General features: G+C 40.7%; 1 protein-coding gene across 1 annotated transcript in view; it reads left to right on the top strand.

Annotated features, from left to right (window-relative positions):
* The first annotated feature begins 342 nt into the window (after positions 1–342).
* LOC126262827 (cysteine and histidine-rich protein 1 homolog) overlaps positions 343–23,462 on the top strand; it is a 48,159-nt gene continuing 25,039 nt past the window's right edge. The window contains exons 1-3 of the mRNA XM_049959677.1: positions 343–610; positions 3,651–3,889; positions 21,608–21,819. Coding sequence (XP_049815634.1) covers positions 401–610; positions 3,651–3,889; positions 21,608–21,819 — 661 coding nt within the window. The 5' untranslated portion in view covers positions 343–400. The remainder of the gene's footprint in view (positions 611–3,650; positions 3,890–21,607; positions 21,820–23,462) is intronic.

Below are 23,462 nucleotides of genomic sequence, written 5' to 3'. Positions count from 1 at the left end.
TCAGTTCCTGAAATTTCAGTTTATTCATGCAATGAGAATGAAGACAGTTACAAGCAACAATCAGCTACATGCACACGGAATAATATATTGTCTGGAACGAATTTCCCGAATATGTTTCAAATTTTCCGCCTTTTGCAAGTTTTTGAAGGGCGTGTCTTTTTAGGCAATAGGCTCGCATCCTGTTTTTACTTTTAATACACAGCGATAGATTTCGTTTATAATTATGTTTCAGTAAAACATTAGGACTTCGCGTTATCATCAGTAAATAAAAATATTGACAAATGGCTTCCAGTTTTGCGCAGAAGGTCATTGCCATTTCTGGTTGGAGTTGTTGCAGCTGTTTGTCACGTGACTCTCTATTGTGCGGACGGGGTGGTTTTGCGCCACAACAACAAACAAAATGGCGGACGCTGAAGCTGCATCGTCTAGCAGCGATCTTCAGGAAATACAAGAAGTTGAAGATAAAACAGATGAGTTTGCTGAGCCAGAAAGTAAGAGAAGGAAAGTACTAAAACGAACTGATGGAAACCCTGAGAAGTTAGAACAAAGACTTGGGGGTATTCTATGCTGCGCAGTTTGTTTGGACCTCCCAAAGGCAGCAGTTTATCAGGTCTGTTTGAAGATCAGCTGATTGTCAGAAATATTTTGGAACAGTAATTATTGTTTTATGCCCAAGAATTACAGTACAGTTTTCAAATATGTCCGAATTTAGCATAGAAAACTGTGTTTAAGTGCATTTGTTATGAGATTCGACTGCGTTTCTCTTTTTTATTACCTTGTGTGTATATATATATATATATATATATATATATATATATATATATATATATATATATATATATATTTTGCGGTAATGCGTGTTGCCTTCAACAGTAATGCTTCATGTCGTTAGCTTACGTTAGTAATGATCTGAGCCGATTCAGTTGCTCGTCCCGCGGAGTAATAATTGGCCAAGTCTAATTAAAAAATTATTTTTTACAATTTGTTTGTAAGTTCATAAGAACAATTTTTTATTTGTAGTGGAAGTCTTCATTATAAAATAGTGTAATTAGAGGGTGAAAATATAATATGCCATAAAAAGGTATTAAAAATGCACGCATAGAAAATGTTACAGTCAGTTAGTCGGCAACTTTTTACCAGTCAGGATAACCCCCTACTTCCATTATTTTGTACTAAAAGTAACAACCTATTAACTCTATATTTTCTAGTTCGCATTTCAATTTTCTTCCTACCTGCCCACACTCTTCTAGGCTTGTGATTATTCATTAGCATTGGGTATGAAGAGAGCTTCTGTGGGATTGTGATCAATTGAACAGTGCCAGGTTGATACAGTATCTAGATATGTCAAAGTAAACCTGCAATATTGAATTAACACTGTTGTTTTTACTTCTTATTAACATCTGATTTCCTCCTGGAACGGCCAAGTTTCTCTGCCTCTTAGCTGTAGGACAAATGCAATACTCTTTTAAGATTGGTCATAAGTTAATGACAGTGTAACTTTGTACCAGTATTAAAATGAAATTGTACTCTAATAATGGGTAATAAGTATACATCTTTAATTTCCCAAACATTCAGTAAGTATAGAAGTAAAGTGTCAAAATATATTTTGTTAGGTGTAATTTATTTTGTGTCAAGTATTTTTGAAAGTCATAGAAAAGTACCCGGGTTGTTTGTACGTGAAGTTTCTCTCTGTAACAGAACTGATAACTTAAGTGCAGAACATTGTCCAATCACCCCAGCAATAAGTGGATCATAATTAAAGTTCATTAAGTACTTTGATATTGCTGATTTTTATTAATAATATCCATGCCATAAGGTAAATCTGCTGAATAGTACACATGTTATGAACAGAGAGCTGTGATGATAGCAGAAATCTGGTAAATGGCAGAATAGACAACACACAATAACCCATTGTGCAAATTCAGCAATAGTGTTTTTAGGATGAATTTTTTGGCAGCTTACCAGCAGTAAATGGTCTATTGTCTTTATAATAGAATAATATAAATAAGTTTGCATTCGTGGCAAGCATTAATGTGGAAAAAATTGTTACATGCTGTGAGGGAGAACTGCGCTATGGAATTGTGAAAGTGTGGCCCCACCCTCTTTTTTTTTCCATGAACACAAAGAAATTGTGATGTTTGGGACTGTATGGTCCCATGATGTGAAAACTGACAATAACACAGTTAATTGGCTGACTAAACAAGAAATGTGTGTTCAGTTTGCCCTTCCCTTTCAACAATGAAAGGAGTTTGTCAGAAAGGAAGACACTTTATCAGTTTACACCAGTGAGTATCGATGACCTTTTTCAGCAGCTGTCAGTCTGTGTGATATATTTCTCAGCCAGTCTTTATTTATTATGTGATATGAATCAACATCTGCTTTTTTTTCTAGTAGGCCTAATATATTGCCTTTGATTAATGACATTGTTGTTCTGTATATGTACATGTATGGAAGTGTCAGTATTTTTAAATTAGGGAAGGCATTTCTGTTTGTGTCAGCTTGTGTTGTATTCAGGGTTGTCCTTTATTGTTGCTGCTGAAGTTTCACCAAACAGTTATTCCATACTGTGTGTAAATATGGTTCAAGTAGACGATGTTATACTGTACATTGATATTGTTTGTTAGCATAAGTGTGCAAGCTGTTTCATAATAAATATTATGGTGCTTAATTTACAACAGATATTGTCTGTATGTTGCCTCCACTGGAGCTTACTTTCAACTGCAATTCCCAAAAGTTTATAGAGGATAACTTCTTCCAGTCTTGTTTTACGTATGAATATGTCTATGTTATCTGTCTTTTCTGTATTCATGAACACCATTCTGTATGAACCACTGTATTGCGGTATTTGTTGAAATAAGCATGCTTCTTTTCAGATTTTCTGTTACATTCACTAATGTCATGTTACCAGCATGCAGTATTTTTTCATCCTTCAAACTAACTTCAATATTGTTTATAAATAGGTTGAACATAAATGGACCGAGTACAGTTTCTTGAGGTACACCTTAATATCCCCCAGCCTCTTTTTCTCCACTTATTAAATGCTTAATTTTTATGGGTTTTTCCATATATATAACTACTGTCCAATTACTTACTTTGTAAGTGTTATTGAACAGGGTAGCACAGTGTTTAGCTCACAGGACTCGCATTCAGGACAACAAAAGTTTAAATCTGTGTCCAGCCATCCTGATTTAGGTTTTCTCTGATTTCCCTAAATCACCTAAGGCATATGTCAGGAGAGTTCCTTCGAATGGGCATGGCCACTTTCCTTCTCCATCCTCCTCCAGTCCAAGCTTGTGTTCCATTTCTAATTACCTCATTGTCGATGGATTGTTAAACACTAACACCCTCCTCCTCCTCCTCCTCCTCCTCCTCCTCCTCCTGTCTGTATGTGTTGCAGACAACCTTTCATTTATAGTATTGTATTTTCCCCAAGTCATCTTTGTCAAGAAATCAAAAAACTAGTTTACAAGATAAATATTTTAGATCACACCTTTTCTTTTCACTAGTGAATATATTTGAAATGTTGCAGTACAGTAGTGATACTTACAGTTATCATTATTTTATTGTTGTGGAATGTAATGGTATCGTGTCAAGTAGGTGAAAAGCAAAAACTGTAATTCTGTAATTTGTATTATTGTAATTTTTTTCAGTGTACAAATGGTCACCTGATGTGTGCAGGGTGCTTCACCCATGTTCTGGCAGATGCAAGGTTAAGAGATGAAATTGCTACATGTCCCAATTGTAGGATTGAAATAAGTAAAACATCAGCTTCACGTAATTTAGCCGTTGAAAAAGCTGTTAGTGAATTACCTTCAGAATGCCAGTTTTGTGGTAAAGAATTTCCTCGAAATACTCTGGAGAGGCATGAAGAGTCACTTTGCGAAGAAAGGTGAACATTAGAAATTATTATGTAAATTTTTAAGTTAAATAATTTGTTTGGGTGTTACACTGCATTTATATTTCAGTTAAAAGTTTTATATACTGCCCTGGTGTGTAATGTTTCCATAAAATTGCTGTCTATTGCACTCGCCCATCAGTGTGTCATGCTGTGCTATTATCTGGCAGTATTTTAATTACTTGCTTGTATCATTTGGAAAAAATCTATTCCGTGTGTTTTAAAGTAGGCATTACCAAACTGTGTGAAGATATTTGTATACTGGCCTCATGTTGGTTGCTTTAAAGGTTGCCACACTAAGAGGTCTGCACATTTACTTCAGAAAAGGGTGTGAAGGGGGAGGGGGGGGGGGAGCAAAGGGAGAGAGAATTAAAAAAATACTTTGTCACTGCTTTTGCAAGTCACAAAACTTTTTAATAAAATAATTGTTACTAAAATCAGCATGTATGTAAATGAACATTAACTGTAAAAGATTCAGTAAATGTGGAGATTGTTCTTGTAAAGTAAGTAGAAGTGCTCCTGTTCTAAGTTAAATATTGGAATTGCAACATCCATAAAATGATTATTTAATATTGTAGGTTGACTCCATATAGAAACACACAGAGAACACATTAAGAAAGGCATAACATTCGGAGCCACATTAAGAAAGGCATAACATTCGGAGCCATGGGTTCTCTATCCATGCCATAAAATAAGTTAGGGGACAGATAACAAGAACCTACATGAAAGGGAAGTTGAGCACAAAGGAAACTCCATTAAGAATTAAACTCTAAAAATGGACATCATTTTCTTTCATTGACAATATTTCATACCTGCAAGTATGTGTATTACAAAGGCTGTTAAGAAAGTTAGAAATAAATTCTTGCTTTGCAAGAGTGACGGGAGTACCTGCATTATCAGATATTTAGTGCCGAGGACAAATACGTAGAGCAAAAATATAAAAATACTGAAAAAGCATCATTCAGTATGCCTTAGACACACATATTCCAAGCACCATAGCTTAATAACCATGTCAGAAAACTGCTATGTGAACAATGAGAACTTCATCAGAGATTCAAGAGTCAAAATCTAGATGACAAACAAAAGCTGAGCGAAGTGAAAATGAATATAAGGAGAGCAATGATGGAAGCATTCAGTGACTTTGAAAGTAAAAAATTTTGTCTAACAATCTGACAGAAAACCGTAAGAGGTTTTGGTCTTCAGTAAAATCAGTAAGCAGATCGAAATTATCTGTTCAGCCAGTCAGGGACCTACTGGCACCAAAATGGAGGGTGACAGAGAGAAGGCTAAAATACTGAATTTGATATCCTGAAAAATTGTTTCACTGTGGAAGATCATAATATGCTCCCTCCTTTCAATCATTGCGCCATCCCCCCCCCCCCCCCCTCCCCACCCTCTTTCCCAGGAGGTTCGCTCTTTGGAGGGTCCGTGCTTGGCTACCACGAGGGCCCAACCTTTGCAGCATCTTTTTCCTTCCGTGTTGCATGTCTGTCCTTTAGCTGTTCTTTTTCCCCTCCCTTGGGGAACATGTCTGGGATGTTTTTGGGAACGTGTTCTTCATTTTCAGTAGCTGACATCAGAACAGTCTCTCCACTGTTTTTAGTTCATTTTTTCTTTCTTTGCTCACCTTCTATCCTTCCTCTGCTTCAGTGTTTGAGGTTCCTTGTTTTCTTCTTCCTCCCTGTGTGCTCCTGAAGACCAGCCATGCATCTGTTTTTTTAACAGGTGGCTGGGTAACGCATAATTCCCAACCCCTGGTTGCCTGGTTGACAGGTAGGGTTTGCACGTACCCACTGGTACAGCCCTAGCCCGGGGGGGGGGGGGGGGGGGGGGGTGACTGCTTGAGCTGCTACCATCCCACATTGCCGATTGGTCCCGCTGTCAGGAGTTCAGGAGGTGTGACCTGAAGTGTGAACAATCACCTAAGGCTGGTGGCCCCCAGTTGGAAGGAGCATGCCATTGGAGATGCTGGCAATCATAGGGGATTTTCTTGCATTGAGCCAGTCATCATCTTCACAGTCAACGTTTACCAAATGCAAATGGAATGTAGCTCATAACTGAAAGACCCTCCTAGCTGCACCACAGTTCCTCGTGGTTTCATGCATTGAAGACAGTCAGTCATCAGTCTTTTGCAATAGTAAATCCCTTCATTATTCAGAAAGGTGTTGGTGCAGTTGCCGCCCCTGTGAAATCCTGCTCTCATTTACACAGTACCACTTTGCTTTTGGAGATGACTTCTGATTCTCAGGCACAACAATTGCTTGCAGCTTCGCTTCTCCACAGCTACCTGGTTCATGTTGAGGCCCATCATTCGCTGAATTCTTTGGATGGTGTTATTCACACTAGGCTGTTCAATGGTCTTACAGAGGCAGAAATCCAAACGTACCTCTCTGACAGGGTGTCATTGCAGTCCATCAGGTGATAAAAAAGATAGATGCATCCTTTGTGCATGCATGCACTCTTTTTCTGATGTTTGACAGAGTAGTGCTTCTGTTGAAGATCAAAGCATGCTATGAAGTTACCACAGTCCGACCATACATTCCTAACCCGATGCACTGCTACCAGTGTCATTGTTACAACCATACTCAAATATTCTGTCAACACCTGGCCAAGTGTGTAACCCATGGTAGGTATGCTCACGAGGATGATTGTCCACCTCCTCCTCCCCACTGCATCAATTGCAATGGCGACCATGCAGCTTTCTCCCAAGATTGTCCTGTAAATATAGATGAGCGGGCCATCCAGGAGATCCAGGTGAAGGAAAAAGTGCCGTACCCTGTCGCTCGCAAGTTGTTGCCTATTCTGAAACCTTATGTTCTATCATCCAGCAGTTACAGTACTGTTCTTGCTACATCTTGCTCAACAATGGCCACGCAGACAAGTGACCTCAAATTCGGCACCGCATTTCCTCATCATCTCTCTCCTCCAATGGAACATTCGTGGTCTTAGATCCAAAAAAGATGAATTATGGCTGCTGTTGGAATCACAGCGTCCACTTGTTCTGTACTTTCAGGAAACAAAATTGCATCCTCATGACTGCTTTGACCTCTCGCGTTTCTTTCCGATCTGCCTTGACCTTCCCCCTGAGGACGGCATTCCATCTCGTGGGGGAGTCATGCTGCTCATCGGGGATGACATTCATAATCAAACCATCTCCCTGACTACCCAGCTTCAAACTGTTGCAGTCTACATTTTCCTTCCTCGATTCACCTTTTCCCTTTGTACCATGTGCATTCCTCCGTCATTCGGTGTCACCAGGGCAGACTTCCTCCAGATTATTTGGCAACTCCCTCACCCCATTCTGCTTCTCGGTGACTAAGGCGCACCATCCCCTTTGGGGTTCTCCCAGAACCTGTCCGAGAGGCATCCTCTTGGCTTACCTTCTCAGCCTACTTAACCTCCTCTGCTTTAACAAGGGAGCACCCACGTTCTTTCAGACTCCACACATACCTATTCCCATTTGGACTTCTCCTTCTGCACTGCCCAGCATTGTCCAGCTTTCCCATCGTGTTGGCATCCGTTTGGCCACTGGCACCTTTTACACTAGCCCGGTTGAGAGTCTGTATGCAGAAGCTGCCAAACTACCGCTGTCATACCACCGTGCTTTTCTCCTCAGTAGATTCACAAGCCATTTGTCTGCCATCTGACCACCCATCCTATACCTCCTCCTTCGATGACTTCTTTGATCACCAGTATGGGGGTGCGTTTGCTCTTCTCTGTTACGTTCTGGTGTTTGCTTTTAGCTGTTGCTACAGTGACTTAACTTAAAGCTACCTGCCACTTTCCCTATGGATGTGAACCTTTCACCATCTTGGCTTTGTGCACCGGCCCCTGTTCACCTTGGACTTCATTCACTTCCTATGGAAACTTCTCCAGGCTCGCTCTATTGCTGTATGTTTCTCCACCTTTGCATGGAACTTCACAATAGTACATTTGTGTACACTGATGGCTCCGGGACTGACCCTGGTGCCAGGTGTGCCTTCGTCATTGGCACCAATGATTTTCGGTATAGGTTCCTGGAACACCGCTCAGTGTTTACAGTGGAGCTCTTCACCCTGTATCAGGCCATGCAGTACATCTGGTGACACAGGCTTTTCAATTGTGTCATTGGCTCCAACTCTCTCTCTCTCTCTCTCTCTCTCTGTGTGTGCTCTTTAGAGCCTCTGTAAGCTGTACACCATCCACCCCTTTGTGCAGTGTGTCCAGGAAAGCTTTCACTTGCTTACTCTTGATGAAGCCACAGTGACGTTTACATGAGTCCCTTGTCACAACAGTCTGACAAGAAACAAGGCTGCTGATGTGCTGCTAAAGCTGCTGCCCTCCTACATTGGTCCACTAGTTCTTTCATTCCCTCTAATGATCTCTTTGTCGCTGTCTATCAGCAAGTGGTGTCACTTTGGCATCACCATTGGTTTTTCCTTAATGGGAACAAGTTCTGGGAATAAAACCTCTCCCGCAGCTTGGGTGACCTCCTCTCAGCAGTGTCACTGTTAAGAGATGATTTAGGTTGGTTGGCTATTGGTCACAGTTGTTTTAGTCATTGACATTTGTTAAGTGGTGGCCCCACCACTTTGTGCTCATTGTCCTCAACCATTGGTCATTCGCAGTTTCGTAACAGAATCTTCTTTTTTTAACCATTTACATTCTAATTTATGTTTACCGTCTGAGTTATCGTATGTTTTAGCGAACTACACACCAGGCTGTTAACCACGTTAAACTTTTTATTCAACTTGGCAATAAGGCGAATGGCATTTAATCTTTAGTTCATAACCTCTGTTGCCTATTTAGAATATTTTAGGGACCTTTCTCGAAGTCCATTATTTTAGTTGTCTTCCCTTCCGTCAAATGGGCTTAATGTGTAATTGTTTTTAACCCCTTTTTCTTCTTCGTGTTCTGCTGTTGTGACATGGACATGAATGACGGTAGCAGTTTTTGCACCGTAAAACAAAGCAAAATAAACTTAATGTTGGAAAGGTGTTGGCACCAGATGAGATACCTATAAGACTCTGTAGAGATTATGCAAAAGAACTTGCTTCTCTACTAGCAGTAGTTTATTGTATACCATTGGAACTGTGTGCAGGTCATTCCCACTGTCAAGAAGAGTTGAACGATAGATCTACATTGGCATGGATAGTCTGCAAATCACACTTAAATACCTGACAGAGGGTTCGTCTAACCATCTTCACAATAATTCTGTGTTGTTCCAATCTCAAACAGCGTACAGGAAAAGTGAACACCTATATCTTTCCGTGTGAGCTCTGATTTCCCTTATTTTATTATGATGATCGTTTCTCCCTGTGTAGGTTGGCGTCAATATATTTTCCTATTTGGAGGAGAAAGTTGACGATTGAAACTTCGTGAAAAGATTCCTCTGCAGCGAAAAACACCTTTGTTTTAATGTTGTCCACCCCCAAATCCTGTATCATGTCCATGACACTCTCTCCCCTGTTTTGTGATAATAGAAAACATGCTGCTCTTCTTTGAACTTTCTCATTGTACTCTGTTAATCCTATCTGGTAGGGATCCCAGACCACACAGCAGTACTCCAAAAGAGCACAGACAAATGTAGTGTAGGTGGTCTCTTTAGTAGATCTGTTACATTTTCTAAATGTGCTGCCAATAAAACACAGTCTTTGGTTTGCCTTCCCCACAACATTTTCTATGTGTTCTTTCCAATTTAAATTGTTCGTAATTGTAATTCCTAGGTATTTGGTTGAATTTACGGCCTTTAGGTTTGACTGATTAATCATGTAACCAAAGTTTAACAGATTCCTTTTAGCACTAATGTTTTTGAGTATTCCTTTTCATTATTTAGGGCCAGTTGATAATTTTCACACCACTCAGATATTTGTTTTGCCATTTGTTTGGCTCTTATGATGACTCTACTAGACGATAAATGACAGCATCATCTGTAAACAACATCAAAAGGCTGCTCAGATTGTCTGCTAAATCGTTTATATAGAGCGGATGGTCTATAACACTATCTTGTGGAATGCCAGAAATTGCTTCTGTTTTACTCAATGACTTTCCTTCAGTTAATACGAACTGCGACCCCTCTGACAGGAAATCACGAATTCAGTCACCTAACGGAGATGATATTCCATAAGCATGCAATTTTACTACAAGCTGCTCCTGTGGTACATTGTCAAAAGCCTTTTGGAAAACTAGAAATATGGAATCCATGCACATAATTGTAGGTCTACATCGCTGACTCCAATCTGTTGTAGAACTATGGATATGTGTTTTGCTCATGTATTGTGACATTTTTGGAGAACAAAATTCTCTTCTGTAAAGTCAATATAGATTCAGGTTGATAGCATATTCCTAGACTTCAGGAAGGCATTTGACACAGTCCTGCACTGCTGTTTAGTAAGAAAAAATAAATGAACTTACTGAGTGTCGGACCAGATTTTCAACTGGCTGCAAGATTTCCTTGCTGAAAAAACTCAACAGTCGCTCTTAACAGAGCAAAATGGACAGACGAAAGTTAAATTCAGCAGTACCCCAAGGAAGTGTGATATGACCAATTTTTAGATCTGGATAGGAGCAGATACGGGAACTGTGGCTCAAGTTTAAAAAGAAAAGTTGACCAAGCAGTGGGCAGATATGGACCTATGAGAACAATTTGGTGGGAAGAATCGTCCATGGTATACAGCCACTGCAAAGTAATTTCTAAAGAAACTAAGACTGCTGAATAAAAAGTGTGAAACACAGGATAAGCTTATAAATAGAGAGGTGCAGAATGAAACTCATTTAGCTGTCCATATGGCAGTGCTTGAAGCCTTCAGTGACTACTTTAGCAAAATGTATCAAATTATCTTCCACGAAACCCAAAGAAATTAGGTCGTATGTAAAAGCTATTAGTCCACCAAAATTAGTGGCCAGACACTTGAGAGTGAGAAAGGAACTGAAATGAAATGGAGGATAGCAGAGCAAAAGCAGACATGCTTAACTTCATTTTCAAATGTTCCTTCACATAGGAAAACCCAGGAGTGATGTCCCATTTCAATTCTCGTACCACTCCACAATTAACTCAAATGGATATTAGTGTCAGTGGTATTGAGAAACAGTTAAAGTTAACCTATCAGATACTGTAACAGATCAGCAACCGAGTTAGCACCTCTTGTAACCATAATATACCACAGATCTTTAAAATAGAAACCTATGCCCAGTTGTTGGAAGAAAGCACAGATCACACTCTTCTACAAAAGGTCAGTGGAAGATCCACATAACTTCTATCCAGTATCTTTGGCATTCATCTGTTGTAGTATCTTGAAACTTATTCTGACCTCAAATGTAATGGGGTATCTCAAACACAATGACCTCTTCCATGCCAATCAGCACAGATTCTGAAAACATCAATCATGTGAAGCACAAGTCGTGCATTTCTCACCCTGAAAATCATGGATCAAAAGGCATTTCACTTGGTGCCACACATACACTTATTATCAAAATTATGTTCAAATGTGGTATCAAATGATATTTGTGACAAGACTGAGGATTTCTTGGTGGGTGAGACACAGCATGTTATCTTGGATGGAAAGTCATCGACAGATGTAGAGTTAATTTCGGATGTGTCCCAGGGAAGTTTGTTGGGGGCCCTTGCTGTTCATGTTGCATATTAAGGACCCTACAGACAATAATAGTAACCTCTGACTTTCCGCACATGTTGCAGTTATATTTAATGAAGTGAAGTGCTGTATGAGAAAAGCTGCACAGATATTCTGTCAGATCTTGATAATAATCAAAGTGATGCAAAAATTGGCAACTCGCTTTAAATGTTCTGAAATGAAATGTAAACTTGTGCACAAAAACAAAATTAAAGTGTCACTGAGTCACAATGGGACTCTGTCAACTCATATAAATACTTGGGTCAGTTTGTAGGGGTATAAAATGAAACAATCACTCATTCTCAGTAGTGGGTAAAGCAGGTGGCAGACTGCCTATAATTGGTAGAATACAAGGGAAATGCAATCAGTCTACAAAATAAATTGCTTACAAAACAATTGTGTGACCCATCCTAGAATATTGCCCAACTGTATTTTATCTGTACCAGATAAGACTAACAGGAGATATTGATGTTATCTGTACCAAATAAGCCGATAATTGAATGGATGTGAAGGGCAGCATAAATGAGTACAGGTGTGTTTGACCCATGGGAGAGTGTCACAAAGATCACTTGAAGATAGATGCAAACTATCCCATGAAAACCTACTTGCACAATTTGAAGATGGAGGGAGTGCCTATATTGTTGGCGACACCCCAAATCACTTTCGGCTTCCCGACCAGTGTTTTATGCTGTTCTCCAGGCTGTCCACTACATCCGCCGCCATCAGCGGATACAGTACGTTATCTGCTCAGATTCTCTCAACTTTCTCCTCAGTCTCCAAGCTCTTTATCCTGTGCACCCTCTGGTCCACCGGATTCAGGACTGTTTGCGCTTGCTCCACCTGGGGGGCATCTCGGTGGCGTTCCTCTGGCTCCCGGGACACGTTGGTATCTGTGGAAATGAGGCGGCCGATATTGCAGCCAAGGCTGCAGTCTCTCTTCTTCGGCCAGCTATTCAATCGATTCCCTTCGCCGATCTACGGAGTGTTTTATGTCGTCGTGTTGTTCATTTATGGCACACGCATTGGTCGACACTTCCCCATAATAAATTGCGGGACGCGAAAGCTCTTCCTTGTGCTTGGACCTCTTCCTCCCGAACGCGTCGTTGGGAGGAGGTAATTTTAACTAGACTCCGGATAGGGCACTGTCTTTTTAGCCATCGACATCTTTTAAGCGGCGATCCTCCCCCACTCTGTCCCCACTGCTCTCAGCTGTGGACGGTAAGACACCTTTTAATTGAGTGCCCCTATTTTAATCCATTACGCTCCCGTCTCCAGCTATCGCCTGATATATCGTCGATTTTAGCAGATGACACGCGCTCAGCCGACCACGTTCTCAAGTTTATTAGTGCCAGTGAAATGACGTCAGTCATTTGAAGCTTTTTTTGGGGACAACCAACCCCTTTCTGTAGTGGATTTTTAAGCCTTCCTTATACTTTTAGTTTCTCCAATTTTATGACTTTCGTTCCCATTGCTGCTGGTTTTCAATTCCGGTTTTTTACTGTTTCCTAAGTCACGGACCGGGCGCTAATGACCATAGCAGTTTTGCGCCCTAAAACAAACAAAAAAAAAAAAAAAAACAAAAAAAAATTGAAGATGTAACTTTAAGAGATGGATCCATTAATCTACTAGGACCCCCCCCCCCTCCCCCCTCCTCCAAGTACTGCTCTCACAGCGATTGCAGACACAATATTAAACTAATTACAATACACACAAAGGTGTTGAAGCAATCATTTTTCCCACACTTCATGTGTGAATGGAACAGGTAAAAGCCCTAGTAACTAGTACAGTGGAACAAACTCTTTGCCACACATTTCTGCTGAGAATAGGTGTAAATGTAGATATCATATCACTTTAAAAAAATGCTACGCTTCACCTCCAGGAGTGGTGATTTTCAGATTTGGGGCAGATTGCATTACAGTTCATAAACTGCTGCATGATATCACCTTTATATCAGTGTGTGAAATGACATATTGATTTAGACATGAATAAATGTATGTTTTTTGCATATTTGCATTCTCTAATGAGTTAAGAAATTCCCTCTGGCACTACCTGTTTACATGGTTGACAGTTTCAGAATACAAAAGTGGTGTTAATCTTTGAATGTTCTGAAAAGATCTGTTAAAGAACTTAGCATTCATATCTTACTGTAGGATACAAACAGCAGCATGGGAACAATGAACCAAAGTTTATTGTTCATCCACATACAAGCGAGCAACAGTTGAGAACATAAACACAAACATAGAAACAAACCATGTATTGATACAAGCAGTTGCTGGTAGTAAGTAGGAACACAATATGTGAGCAAGTGCCTGCTGCACTGCACTTTTAAAGAGGAGGGATCTGGTAGACTGTGTGGCGGATGCCGTATCATATACAGAAGTCATGCGGCCCAACGCAGGTGGCTCCTGGTCACTGGCCCATGCAGATACCATTTGCAGAATATTCAAATACTAGCGTATCGGCAACCTGGTGCCATGCTGTGTATCTGAGTATCACATATTACATGCAGGGTTGTAGCACCCCGCCTTCCCATCCCCCTCCACAGTGCAGAAATGGCACACTGATGTTGCGGGTGTCGGAATGACTGTTGAAACATCCATAGCCTGTGCGGCAGACGCTGGAGGGGATGACAGCAGTGGCAGGAGGAGATTCCGGGACATAAGTAGGGAGTAGGGGCTGAAGTGGTGTGTCTGTGGACACACATGCCGGCCACTCCCCCATGAAGTACCTTAAAAGAGGACTGGTAACAAGAGCACTGGTAGTATCTTGATGTCCAGTTCCTTGACATGGTGGTACTGTGCTGACAGTGAAGGCGCCAGCCACTTGGTCGAGGCCACTGGTGTTCAGGGACCTAAAGGAACTGACCCAGCTGGCAGCAGAATCACTGGTAGCAGCAAAGCATCGCAGGAAGTTCCAGCAGCAGGTGCCAGGGGGGCTGGACCCTCGAGGAGAGGCAGGATGTAGCAACATCCACAAGAAGGGCAGGTCCACCCCCACAGCAGGGATGTCCGCGGGGCAGACAGTTACTGAGGATGGAGGCGGTGATGGCAGACTTGTGGCCCTTGCCTTGTTGCAAGGACACAGTTGGTCATGGTGTTGTGCCACCAGCCCATCACTAGTGCACACCATACAGAAATGGAATGCCTCAGCAACTGTGGATCATGGCCAGAATTCACTTCGGTTGGCGGCTGAGTCTCCAAGCCCAGACCATGGAGCCAGGAGCGAACTGCGATGAGGGTTGCTCCAACAGGAGTTGGTGAGGCGACGTAAGCAATTGCAGGAGGGTGCATGGCCAGTGATCATGGAGCATCTCAGCCGGGCTTCGATCCCCATCAGCATAAACCTGTAGGAACTCTAGAAGTGCGTCAAGGCATTGTTGATGGAAGAGTGTACGACATACTACTTCATTTGAACCTTGAATTGCAGACAAGAATCATGGAACAACTAAGACACAAACTGTGGACTGTTGTCTGTCACAAGTGTGTAAGGCATTTATTCAATAGAAAAAAATATAGAGAGGACCTGAATCATAACCACTGCTGACATCAAAGGACAGCCTATAACATACGGAAATTTAATGAAGTATTGACAACCAACAACTGGTAAGACTTTGGAGAACTTAAGAAGGGTCCTGCAAAATCAACATCCACGTATTCCCATGGATGATGTGCTGCAATCAGGGAGAGAGTGTCACCTACAGCGCCAACGTTGGACAGCACACTGACAGCAGGCCGCGACAAGATGTACAGTGTCACTGTAGATGCCAGGCCAAAATACGTGCTGAAGAGCCAGTGACTTGGTAAGCGACGACCCCACTCCCTCCCAATGTCCCTGATGGGGAGGAGCTGGAGCGCATCCTGCTGTAGGGCAGGCGAAGTCACAATCCCAGGTGACAGCCTGTACTTAACTAAGAAAGGCAGTTTACCTAAAATGCTCAGAGTTCTTTGACATTTGTAGTGCGAGTCAGACCTGTGACTGCAGCAACATGACAATGTAAAGAATGCCGTCCTGAGAACTTCAAACCCCAAATACACAATTGATGGCTGAGAAAAGTGTGACTTGGCCAAGTTACATTTCAGCCCTGCAGTATGTAATACTGTGAACAGGGTGTGTAAGTTACATAAATGCTCTCCTGTGGATGCATGAATCACAACAATGTCATCTAGATAGTTGATGCAACGCAAAACGGGCATTGTCAGTTTCTCCAAAAATGCTGAGAAATTGGTGGGGTGCTAGCCACAACAAACAGGAGGCGCTGATATTTGTACAACCTGAAGTGCATGTTAATCATGTTATTCACACCGAGTTGTTTAGAATCCTCACCTCATCCAACAGAACCTGTAAATAGGTTTCAGAAGAAAAATCAGTTTTGAAGAAAAACTGACCCCGCAGCAAGTTTAGCCAATAACTCATCTGGACAAAGCAAAGGGTAGGTGTCAACAACACATTGAGCGTTAACTAAAACTTTAAAGTTGATGCAGAGGCAAATCTGACAAGGTGTGTTTTTTGTAACAGGCTGTATGGTCCCCAACGATGTCAGTGTGTCCAATTCTGATTTCACTTGATTACGCAAAGACACTGGAATAGGGCACACACTGAAAGGTTACAGGTTAATGTGCACTACTAAATCAGTGACACAACCTAACCCATCTGAGAAAAGACATGAGAACACAGAGAATCTAATTAGTGGTAAGGGACTTGGTTTGAAATGAGGTGCACCATGTCTGAAATGCAAAACCAAAACCATTGAAAGTATCCAGACATCGTGAGACCTGAGTTTCTCCTGGCGTATACAACTTTCAAATAACTTCCGGGAATTCAGCCAGGTAACACTTTCAGCGACCGCCGATATTTCGGCGGGAGAACACCCCGCCATTTTCAAGGCAAACTGCAGTTTGCCTTGAAAATGGCGGGGTGTTCTCCCGCCGAAATATCGGCGGTCGCTGAAAGTGTTACCTGGCTGAATTCCCGGAAGTTATTTGAAATATCCAGACATCATCTGGTACCAGCATCAGCAAATTTGTGGTACCAGCATCAACCACTGTCAAAAAAGTCGAGGAACAAACCACAAGCTTATACATAGTGGGAGCCATAAATTGCCTCAAAATTGGAGTATGCTGCTTTTTGTAACTCACCAAACATTGAGTAACCAGCGACAATGCTGGAGATCCCAAGCCCATGTAAGTTTGTGATTTCAGTAAAGTCAATTCTGCATGTGTCCATTTGTAGTCTGAACACTTTGTCCATCACTCTCAGTTCAGTTAACAATTATTTATGATTTGTAAGCACTGGAGACACACAGTTAACATCCATGTCCATGACTACAGAAGTGGACAGGAAATGACAAGCAGACTCTATATGTCCTTTTTTGTTACAATTGTTTAAAGTTGCCCAATGCTTAGGGCACGCGTCCCTGTCATTTTGCATGAAACAATATGGCAAGAGAGGAGTGTGGAGTTTTGCATTTGCTGTAGTGGTCGTTTGGCATATCACTGTCCAGTGGGGAATGGAGGCCACGTTTGTACGACTACCACACCCACGTAGGCCCACGTTTGTATGGCTTCATCGACCCAACCCCCGAGAAATGACTGAGGCCTGATGACCAGGAACAGGAGCCATCACAGCAATATCAAACCACTGATGACCAGCAGTATGAGAGATGTCAAAAGATTGAGCAATATTTAACACTTCAACCAATGCACCATAGTGTGCATGGATGCACCTCCTTGTCCAGGGCCAACTGAATGATTGTATCACAGACTATAGAATCAGCATATGAGTTATAAGAATTGGTAACAACTCATATTTGTGACTGAGGCAGCAGAGATTGGGCGCCCAGGCCCAATAGAACTGGTGGGGCTGCTTATGACAACAATAGAACTCAACGTGTGCTGCAATGACATGCTTGCGCTTATGGTGATAATTTGACAACATACACATTCCATCGAACAAAAGTGACGCAGATTTCTGGAATGGGACTAACTGGCGCAACAACTGATAGATTTGAGGAGAAATCCTAGAGAGGAAAAAGGCCTTACACATTTGCATCAGTGACACCAAAAGCGAGGAAGTGTTGCCGATGCTGCTTTTCGTACTCCTCCCAGTCTTTGGCTGCATCTTCATTAGGGGGAAGCGGCAGCAGATATGTTGATGGCATGGAAGCCTGCATAGTCAGTTTGGCCGAAAAGTTCATGATAGCAACATTAAGAGCCTGCTGCTGCTCAAGGGCAGATTGGAGCGCTGCCTCTGCAGGCAGAAGAACCGAAGGAACAGACAGACTGAGCACATGGAAGATTATAAATTCCTAGGTATCAACAACTTCTGCAAATACTTAGTGGGTGCAGTATTAGTAAAGGTAGAAATAACATAGATGATTTCGTGTCCACACAGTTTTAATTACCTTCATGTAACATAGTTTGAGACTATGTTCAGTCATTTATTTTTATTATTTTTATGAGAGATAACTTTAATAATACATTTGGAAACGCTCTTACAAAGGGGAATCATGAAGTTTTAATTATCACCTCAATTTGAAAAGAAAAACAGAAAAAAATGTTATTTAAGTTTTTGAATGCTTTCCAGTACATGCCTGCAGTCCTGATACATATTATAATCCTCACACCACAGTAATATAGCCACAAAAAAAATTATACACTCCAGTGATCAAGTGGAGTATCATGCGGTAATTTGTCTTTGGCAGCATCAGAAATTTTGCAGCTGTGTCAGGCCAGTCCAGTTGGCTAAAGAAGTGACCTAGATTGCCCTGATGCAGCTGCAATATTTCTGCTGCTGCCAAAAACAAGTTACCACACCATATTCCCTTTCATCAATGGCTGTGTCCTGTCTAGCAGCATGCTAAGGTAATGTAGTGTCATTATTTTGGAATGTACTGCAACTGTAGGCTTCTATCTGCAAACAAAAAATTATTACTGACTTCATTTTTTGAGGTAATAGTTGAAACTTTACGGCTTTTTGTTGTAAGAATGTTTTTCAAAGGTATTCTTATAGCAAATATTTCCTTTATAATATGGTTTAAACAAGAATTACAATATTATATATAAGTTCATAATTTGGATTAATTTTGTACTTTTTCATTTAATTAAAATGTACATCTTTGGTATTTTCCACATACCAGATGTTCCTCTACATGGACCCAGGCAGTAACAAGTAATGCCACTATATAGGGATGCTACTGAGCAGTGGATTAATTAGCTATTTGTCTGTATCCTATGACCAACGGCTAAACTGCTATATTCTAGTTCTTCTTTATGTGCCTGTTTCCTGCTTAATGCCTACACTAGCCAGGGATCTGCATGCAGTGCTTTTTTTTTTTTTTTTTTTTTTTTTTTTTTTTAAGTGTAATGTACTATCATAGAATGTCGTTAGACTATGACTGGAATACTTACATTTTTGTAATACAGTGTGGGGCAAATAAAAGTGGCCCAGAGAACAGAGTTCCAGGGTACAAAGACACAGCAGAGGACAAAAAATATAGTACTAATCTGACAATAGCAGATGTTGAAAGTAACTATAATTCATCTCTTGGCAATTTTGGCCTCTGGTCAGCAAGTTGCTGAAGGCAGATCATTGCTGGATGGCTGGAATAGCTGCAGTCTCATTGGAAATGTTCTGCTGCAGTTCTTGAAGACTGATGATTGTTGTGATACACCTCATACGTGAGAGTTCCCCGCACAAAGTAATAACACACTGACAGATCAGATCATCTAAGTGGCAAGCTAGGCCACAACCATAATGACCTCTGCTAAAAACTCAGTCAGGCTGTATGGGCATTTGCTCCATTTTGTTGGAAGTAACTGTAGGGCTTTTCGCCCTCCATTAATGCTGCAACAAATGGTTTCAAAATTTTGCCATGGCAATGCGTCAAAATCAGAGTCTGGTGAAGGTAGATGGGACCAGTAATGCCGTGTGCAGACATTGCAACCCTTTGATTATGCAACGGTGTTTTGTGGAGGTTATATGGATTCTCCGCTACCCAGAACCTGTGATTCTGTGAGTTGATGTAACCACTCAGGTGAAACCAGGCTTTATCAGACATAAAAAATAGCTATGCATCCAAGACATTCATTGTTATTTCAATGAACAGCATCTGCTGGTTTTAATGCATGAACGACAAATGCACGGTAAGAATGCACATGCAGGTCTAGGTGGAGTATTCGTTTGCATGATAGATGTGATATGCCGGTCTCTTGCGACAGGTGTCAGATTGATTTGGTAAGAGCCTGAAGCATTTTCTGGTAAACCACAGCCACAGTGTCCAATGTGCGGGCATGTTTCAGGATGTTTTTTGATTTTTTTCAAAACAGATTTTATTTGAAGCTGTTTTTGGTCTAAGCTTTGCATGGCACTCTTTTCTGGCATTTTGACACTATTACACTTCCCAGCAAACAACTGACCACACCATTTCCATGGATTTGTTGTCACATAACTTTCCATTACAAACACCTGCTGCTCCACTGTGAGTACCATTGAGTGCTCCACTGATACTGGCACAGCCCACACTATGATCTGAACTGGAATGGATCACGTGGCAGACATACACGTGGTGTGCACACCACAGGGTGTGGTTATGTGCATACATTCATGTCCAGTCATATCCACTCGTCTGGGCCACTTTTATTTGTCTCATCCTATATAAGAACGAAACCACCTATTAAAATAAAAAAAAATTAAAAAAAGTTAGGCTGAATGGAAGCTTTAGCAGCATATCTTAGATTACTTATTAAAATTATTATTGTTTATCTTGGATATAATGTTTAGGATATATGCTTTGAGCTAAATAGTTACAATATTTCTTAAAATTTCTTCATTGCTTCTGTACCAGTTTTATTTTATGAAATGGCCATGAATAAAGTATTACTAAATACTGCTTGTCAAGTTAAGTATTTTACCAAACAGTCTGACTTTATGGTACCGGACATGATGCATTGCTGCTGACGTGTCAGCTATGAGTGAAACTGTTGCATTGAACTTGGAGAGAAATTTAGATTGTCAAGTGTAGCAAATAAAATTTCGAAGTCAACAGTGTCAAATGCTTTGCTGAAATGTAAGAGTCAAATGATAGTTCTCTTGTCTATCCGTGGTAAGCGTCAGGTCATCTGTTACTTTTATGAAAGCAGATGTTGTGATGCTGTGTGTGCAGAAAACTGATTAGTTTTCATGTAGAAGGTTGTCTATATTTAAGAGTCATCACTATTTCTGTATGTTCTTTCTGCTTTTCCCTGGAGTCCTGAACAGTCTGAGATTATTGTATATATGCTGTCATTCCAGCTCGTCACATTTCTTGATCATCTTCTGTTCAAGCAAATGTGCTTTAGCCTCAGTTTATTGAGGACAGACCATGCTCATGGTCATCTCCAGAATTTCCTGTATTTTGTCCATCACTGCCACAGGACAGCAATGGCGATGATGCAGCTCACGGTGCTGGCCAGTCCCCAGTGGGTCTCGCTATTGAGGTAGAACCCAACCTCACAGCTTCTTTTCTGGCATTGCCTCTTCTCCAGCAGAAGTAAAACTGGGAGTATGTTTCATGAGTATGTCCAGATAGCTCAGTTTCTGAGATCAGTGTGAGCATTGCTCATAAAAGCTAATTTTCTTTGTTTGAATCCCATCTAACACAGTTTTAATCTTCCATGATGTTTCAAAACCATGCACTCCCTGCTGTAGAGTGCCTACATTCTGGAGATTTTATTAGCCCTTCTGTAACTCTCCTCGCTTACTGTAACTTTGATAAGGAGAAGATCACATCATTAGGAAAGGTCAAAGTTGGAACTCACATTCAGTAGCTTGTAAAACCAACCACATGACAGTGATGTATTTATTTATCACAATAAAGAACAAAGTTAGGTTGATGCTATAATGTAATGACCAGCAGGAATTTGCTCTCAGGAGTATATCAGTTGCAGTAGGCAGTATTTTAGCAGTTTGTATTTTATTTTCTTACAAGAACATAGACATAATTTTATCTGTGTTCCTATCATTTGATTTTGCGTATTTTAAAGTTCTGCGACAGTTGAATTATCAGTATTACTTTTGAAATGTTAATAATTTAAAAGAAAAAGTTAGATATATCTGCCTATTTCAGAATCACAAATTGCAAGTACAGCCGCATAGGTTGCCCTTGGCGAGGTCCATTTCATGAAGAGAGCTCACATGAGGCAACTTGCACTCACCCACATCGCTCAGGAGCAGAGGTTATGGACGCCCTCCAAGATATTGACCAGAAACGTGAGGAAGAGAAAAGACTGTATGACAGTATCTTTGATCTCCTGTCCTGCGAAAAAATCAGCTTTCAAGGTACATAATTCAAATTTAATGTTGTATTTAAATACTTCTCAAAAATTTGTAAAAATAACTTGTATATTGTATCCAGATTGGTGTGAGAATTCATCAGTTCATAAGTAGAACAAATTTTATAGTCAGTCATGCACTATGCATCTTTAATGCTCTGCAGTCCCATGTCCCATCCAGAGGGGCAGCTGCCGCCGCCCCCACCCCTCTCATTCGCCTCTTGCCCTTAGAACTCTTGCGCCTAAAATCTTCGTACCATGGTGCAAGCACTTTGTTGTTGTGATACTGAATTCATGTACCATTTATTCACCGTAGATTTTCAAGAATTCCACTAGATGTGCTTTATTTCTAACATGAGCATGTCAGTTTTACTACTATTTTGCAGTGACTGGAAAACTGTCATCAGTGACATGGTGTTTACATCAATGTGTGCTCATTGAGAAACTTCATAGTTTGAGTGATGTGACATGCTGGGGGGAAAATGATCTAGGCAAAATGATGCTGATTCTTGTGAATGATTACAGTAGTGAGCGCAGTGAAGTAATATATGATGAACAAAATGCTGGTGGTTGGAGAGAACTGCAGATCACAGATAGGTTCTATGCAAGTATCAGTTTTGGTGATGAACTGAAAGAAAAAAGAAATAATTCAAAGGAATTGTGTGTATTAAGTAGGATGGTTCAGGTCATTGCTCTGATAAAAGTGGAGCACAGTATAAGCAGTTGCTGTGCAACATTAAAAAAACCAACAGCAGTCAAAATATATGTGAAGAGAAAGGAGCCATCATTGTATTTCCTGCTACAATTTTGATAGGGAATCTGTGATGTGGTAGAGAAATATATTTTTCCTAGTTGCATAATGTCAAGCAAGGTAAAAAACAATGTTATAGTATACAAGAACTGTACAGCTATGAATTGTAATATAAAGTTCTGTATAAGTTTTCTACAACCAATTCCCTTCCATTGAAACATTTCTCTTATTACCGCAGTTTTTCACTACTAGCAGCAATTACAACTTCATGTTATTCATCAATTATAGGTAACTGGTACATTGAATAGTGATGTCAAAAAGTGAACACTGTGAAGTCAGTCATACCACACTTTCAAGTCTAATAATTTCATGTATAAAGTAATTTGTATTGTAGTATTTGCTGTAAACCTAGGCATAACTTTTTTGACATCTCAAGTTAATTCGCAATCATGTTACCCCAAATTTCAATACAGCAGCAAGTTTAAATTAAGAATGTTGTTGTGGTCTTCAGTCCTGAGACTGGTTTGATGCAGCTCTCCATGCTACTCTATCCTGTGAAAGCTTCTTCATCTCCCAGTACCTACTGCAACCTACATCCTTCTGAATCTGCTTAGTGTATTCATCTCTTTGTCTCCCTCTACGATTTTTACCATCCACACTGCCCTCCAATGCTAAATTTGTGATCCCCTGATGCCTCAGAACATGTCCTACCAACCGGTCCCTTCTTCTTGTCAAGTTGTGCCACAAACTCCTCTTCTCCCCAATTCTATTCAATACCTCCTCCTTAGTTATGTGATCTACCCATCTAATCTTCAGCATTTTCTGTAGCACCACATTTCTTAGCACTTATAAAGTTGAGACTGGAGTTATTTTACGTAGAAAAATAAAGGTAGCAAAAG

The sequence above is a fragment of the Schistocerca nitens genome, chromosome 6, assembly GCF_023898315.1.
Source record: "Schistocerca nitens isolate TAMUIC-IGC-003100 chromosome 6, iqSchNite1.1, whole genome shotgun sequence".
In the NCBI taxonomy this organism is placed as follows: domain Eukaryota; kingdom Metazoa; phylum Arthropoda; class Insecta; order Orthoptera; family Acrididae; genus Schistocerca; species Schistocerca nitens.
This window is presented reverse-complemented; position numbering and strand designations above follow the sequence as displayed.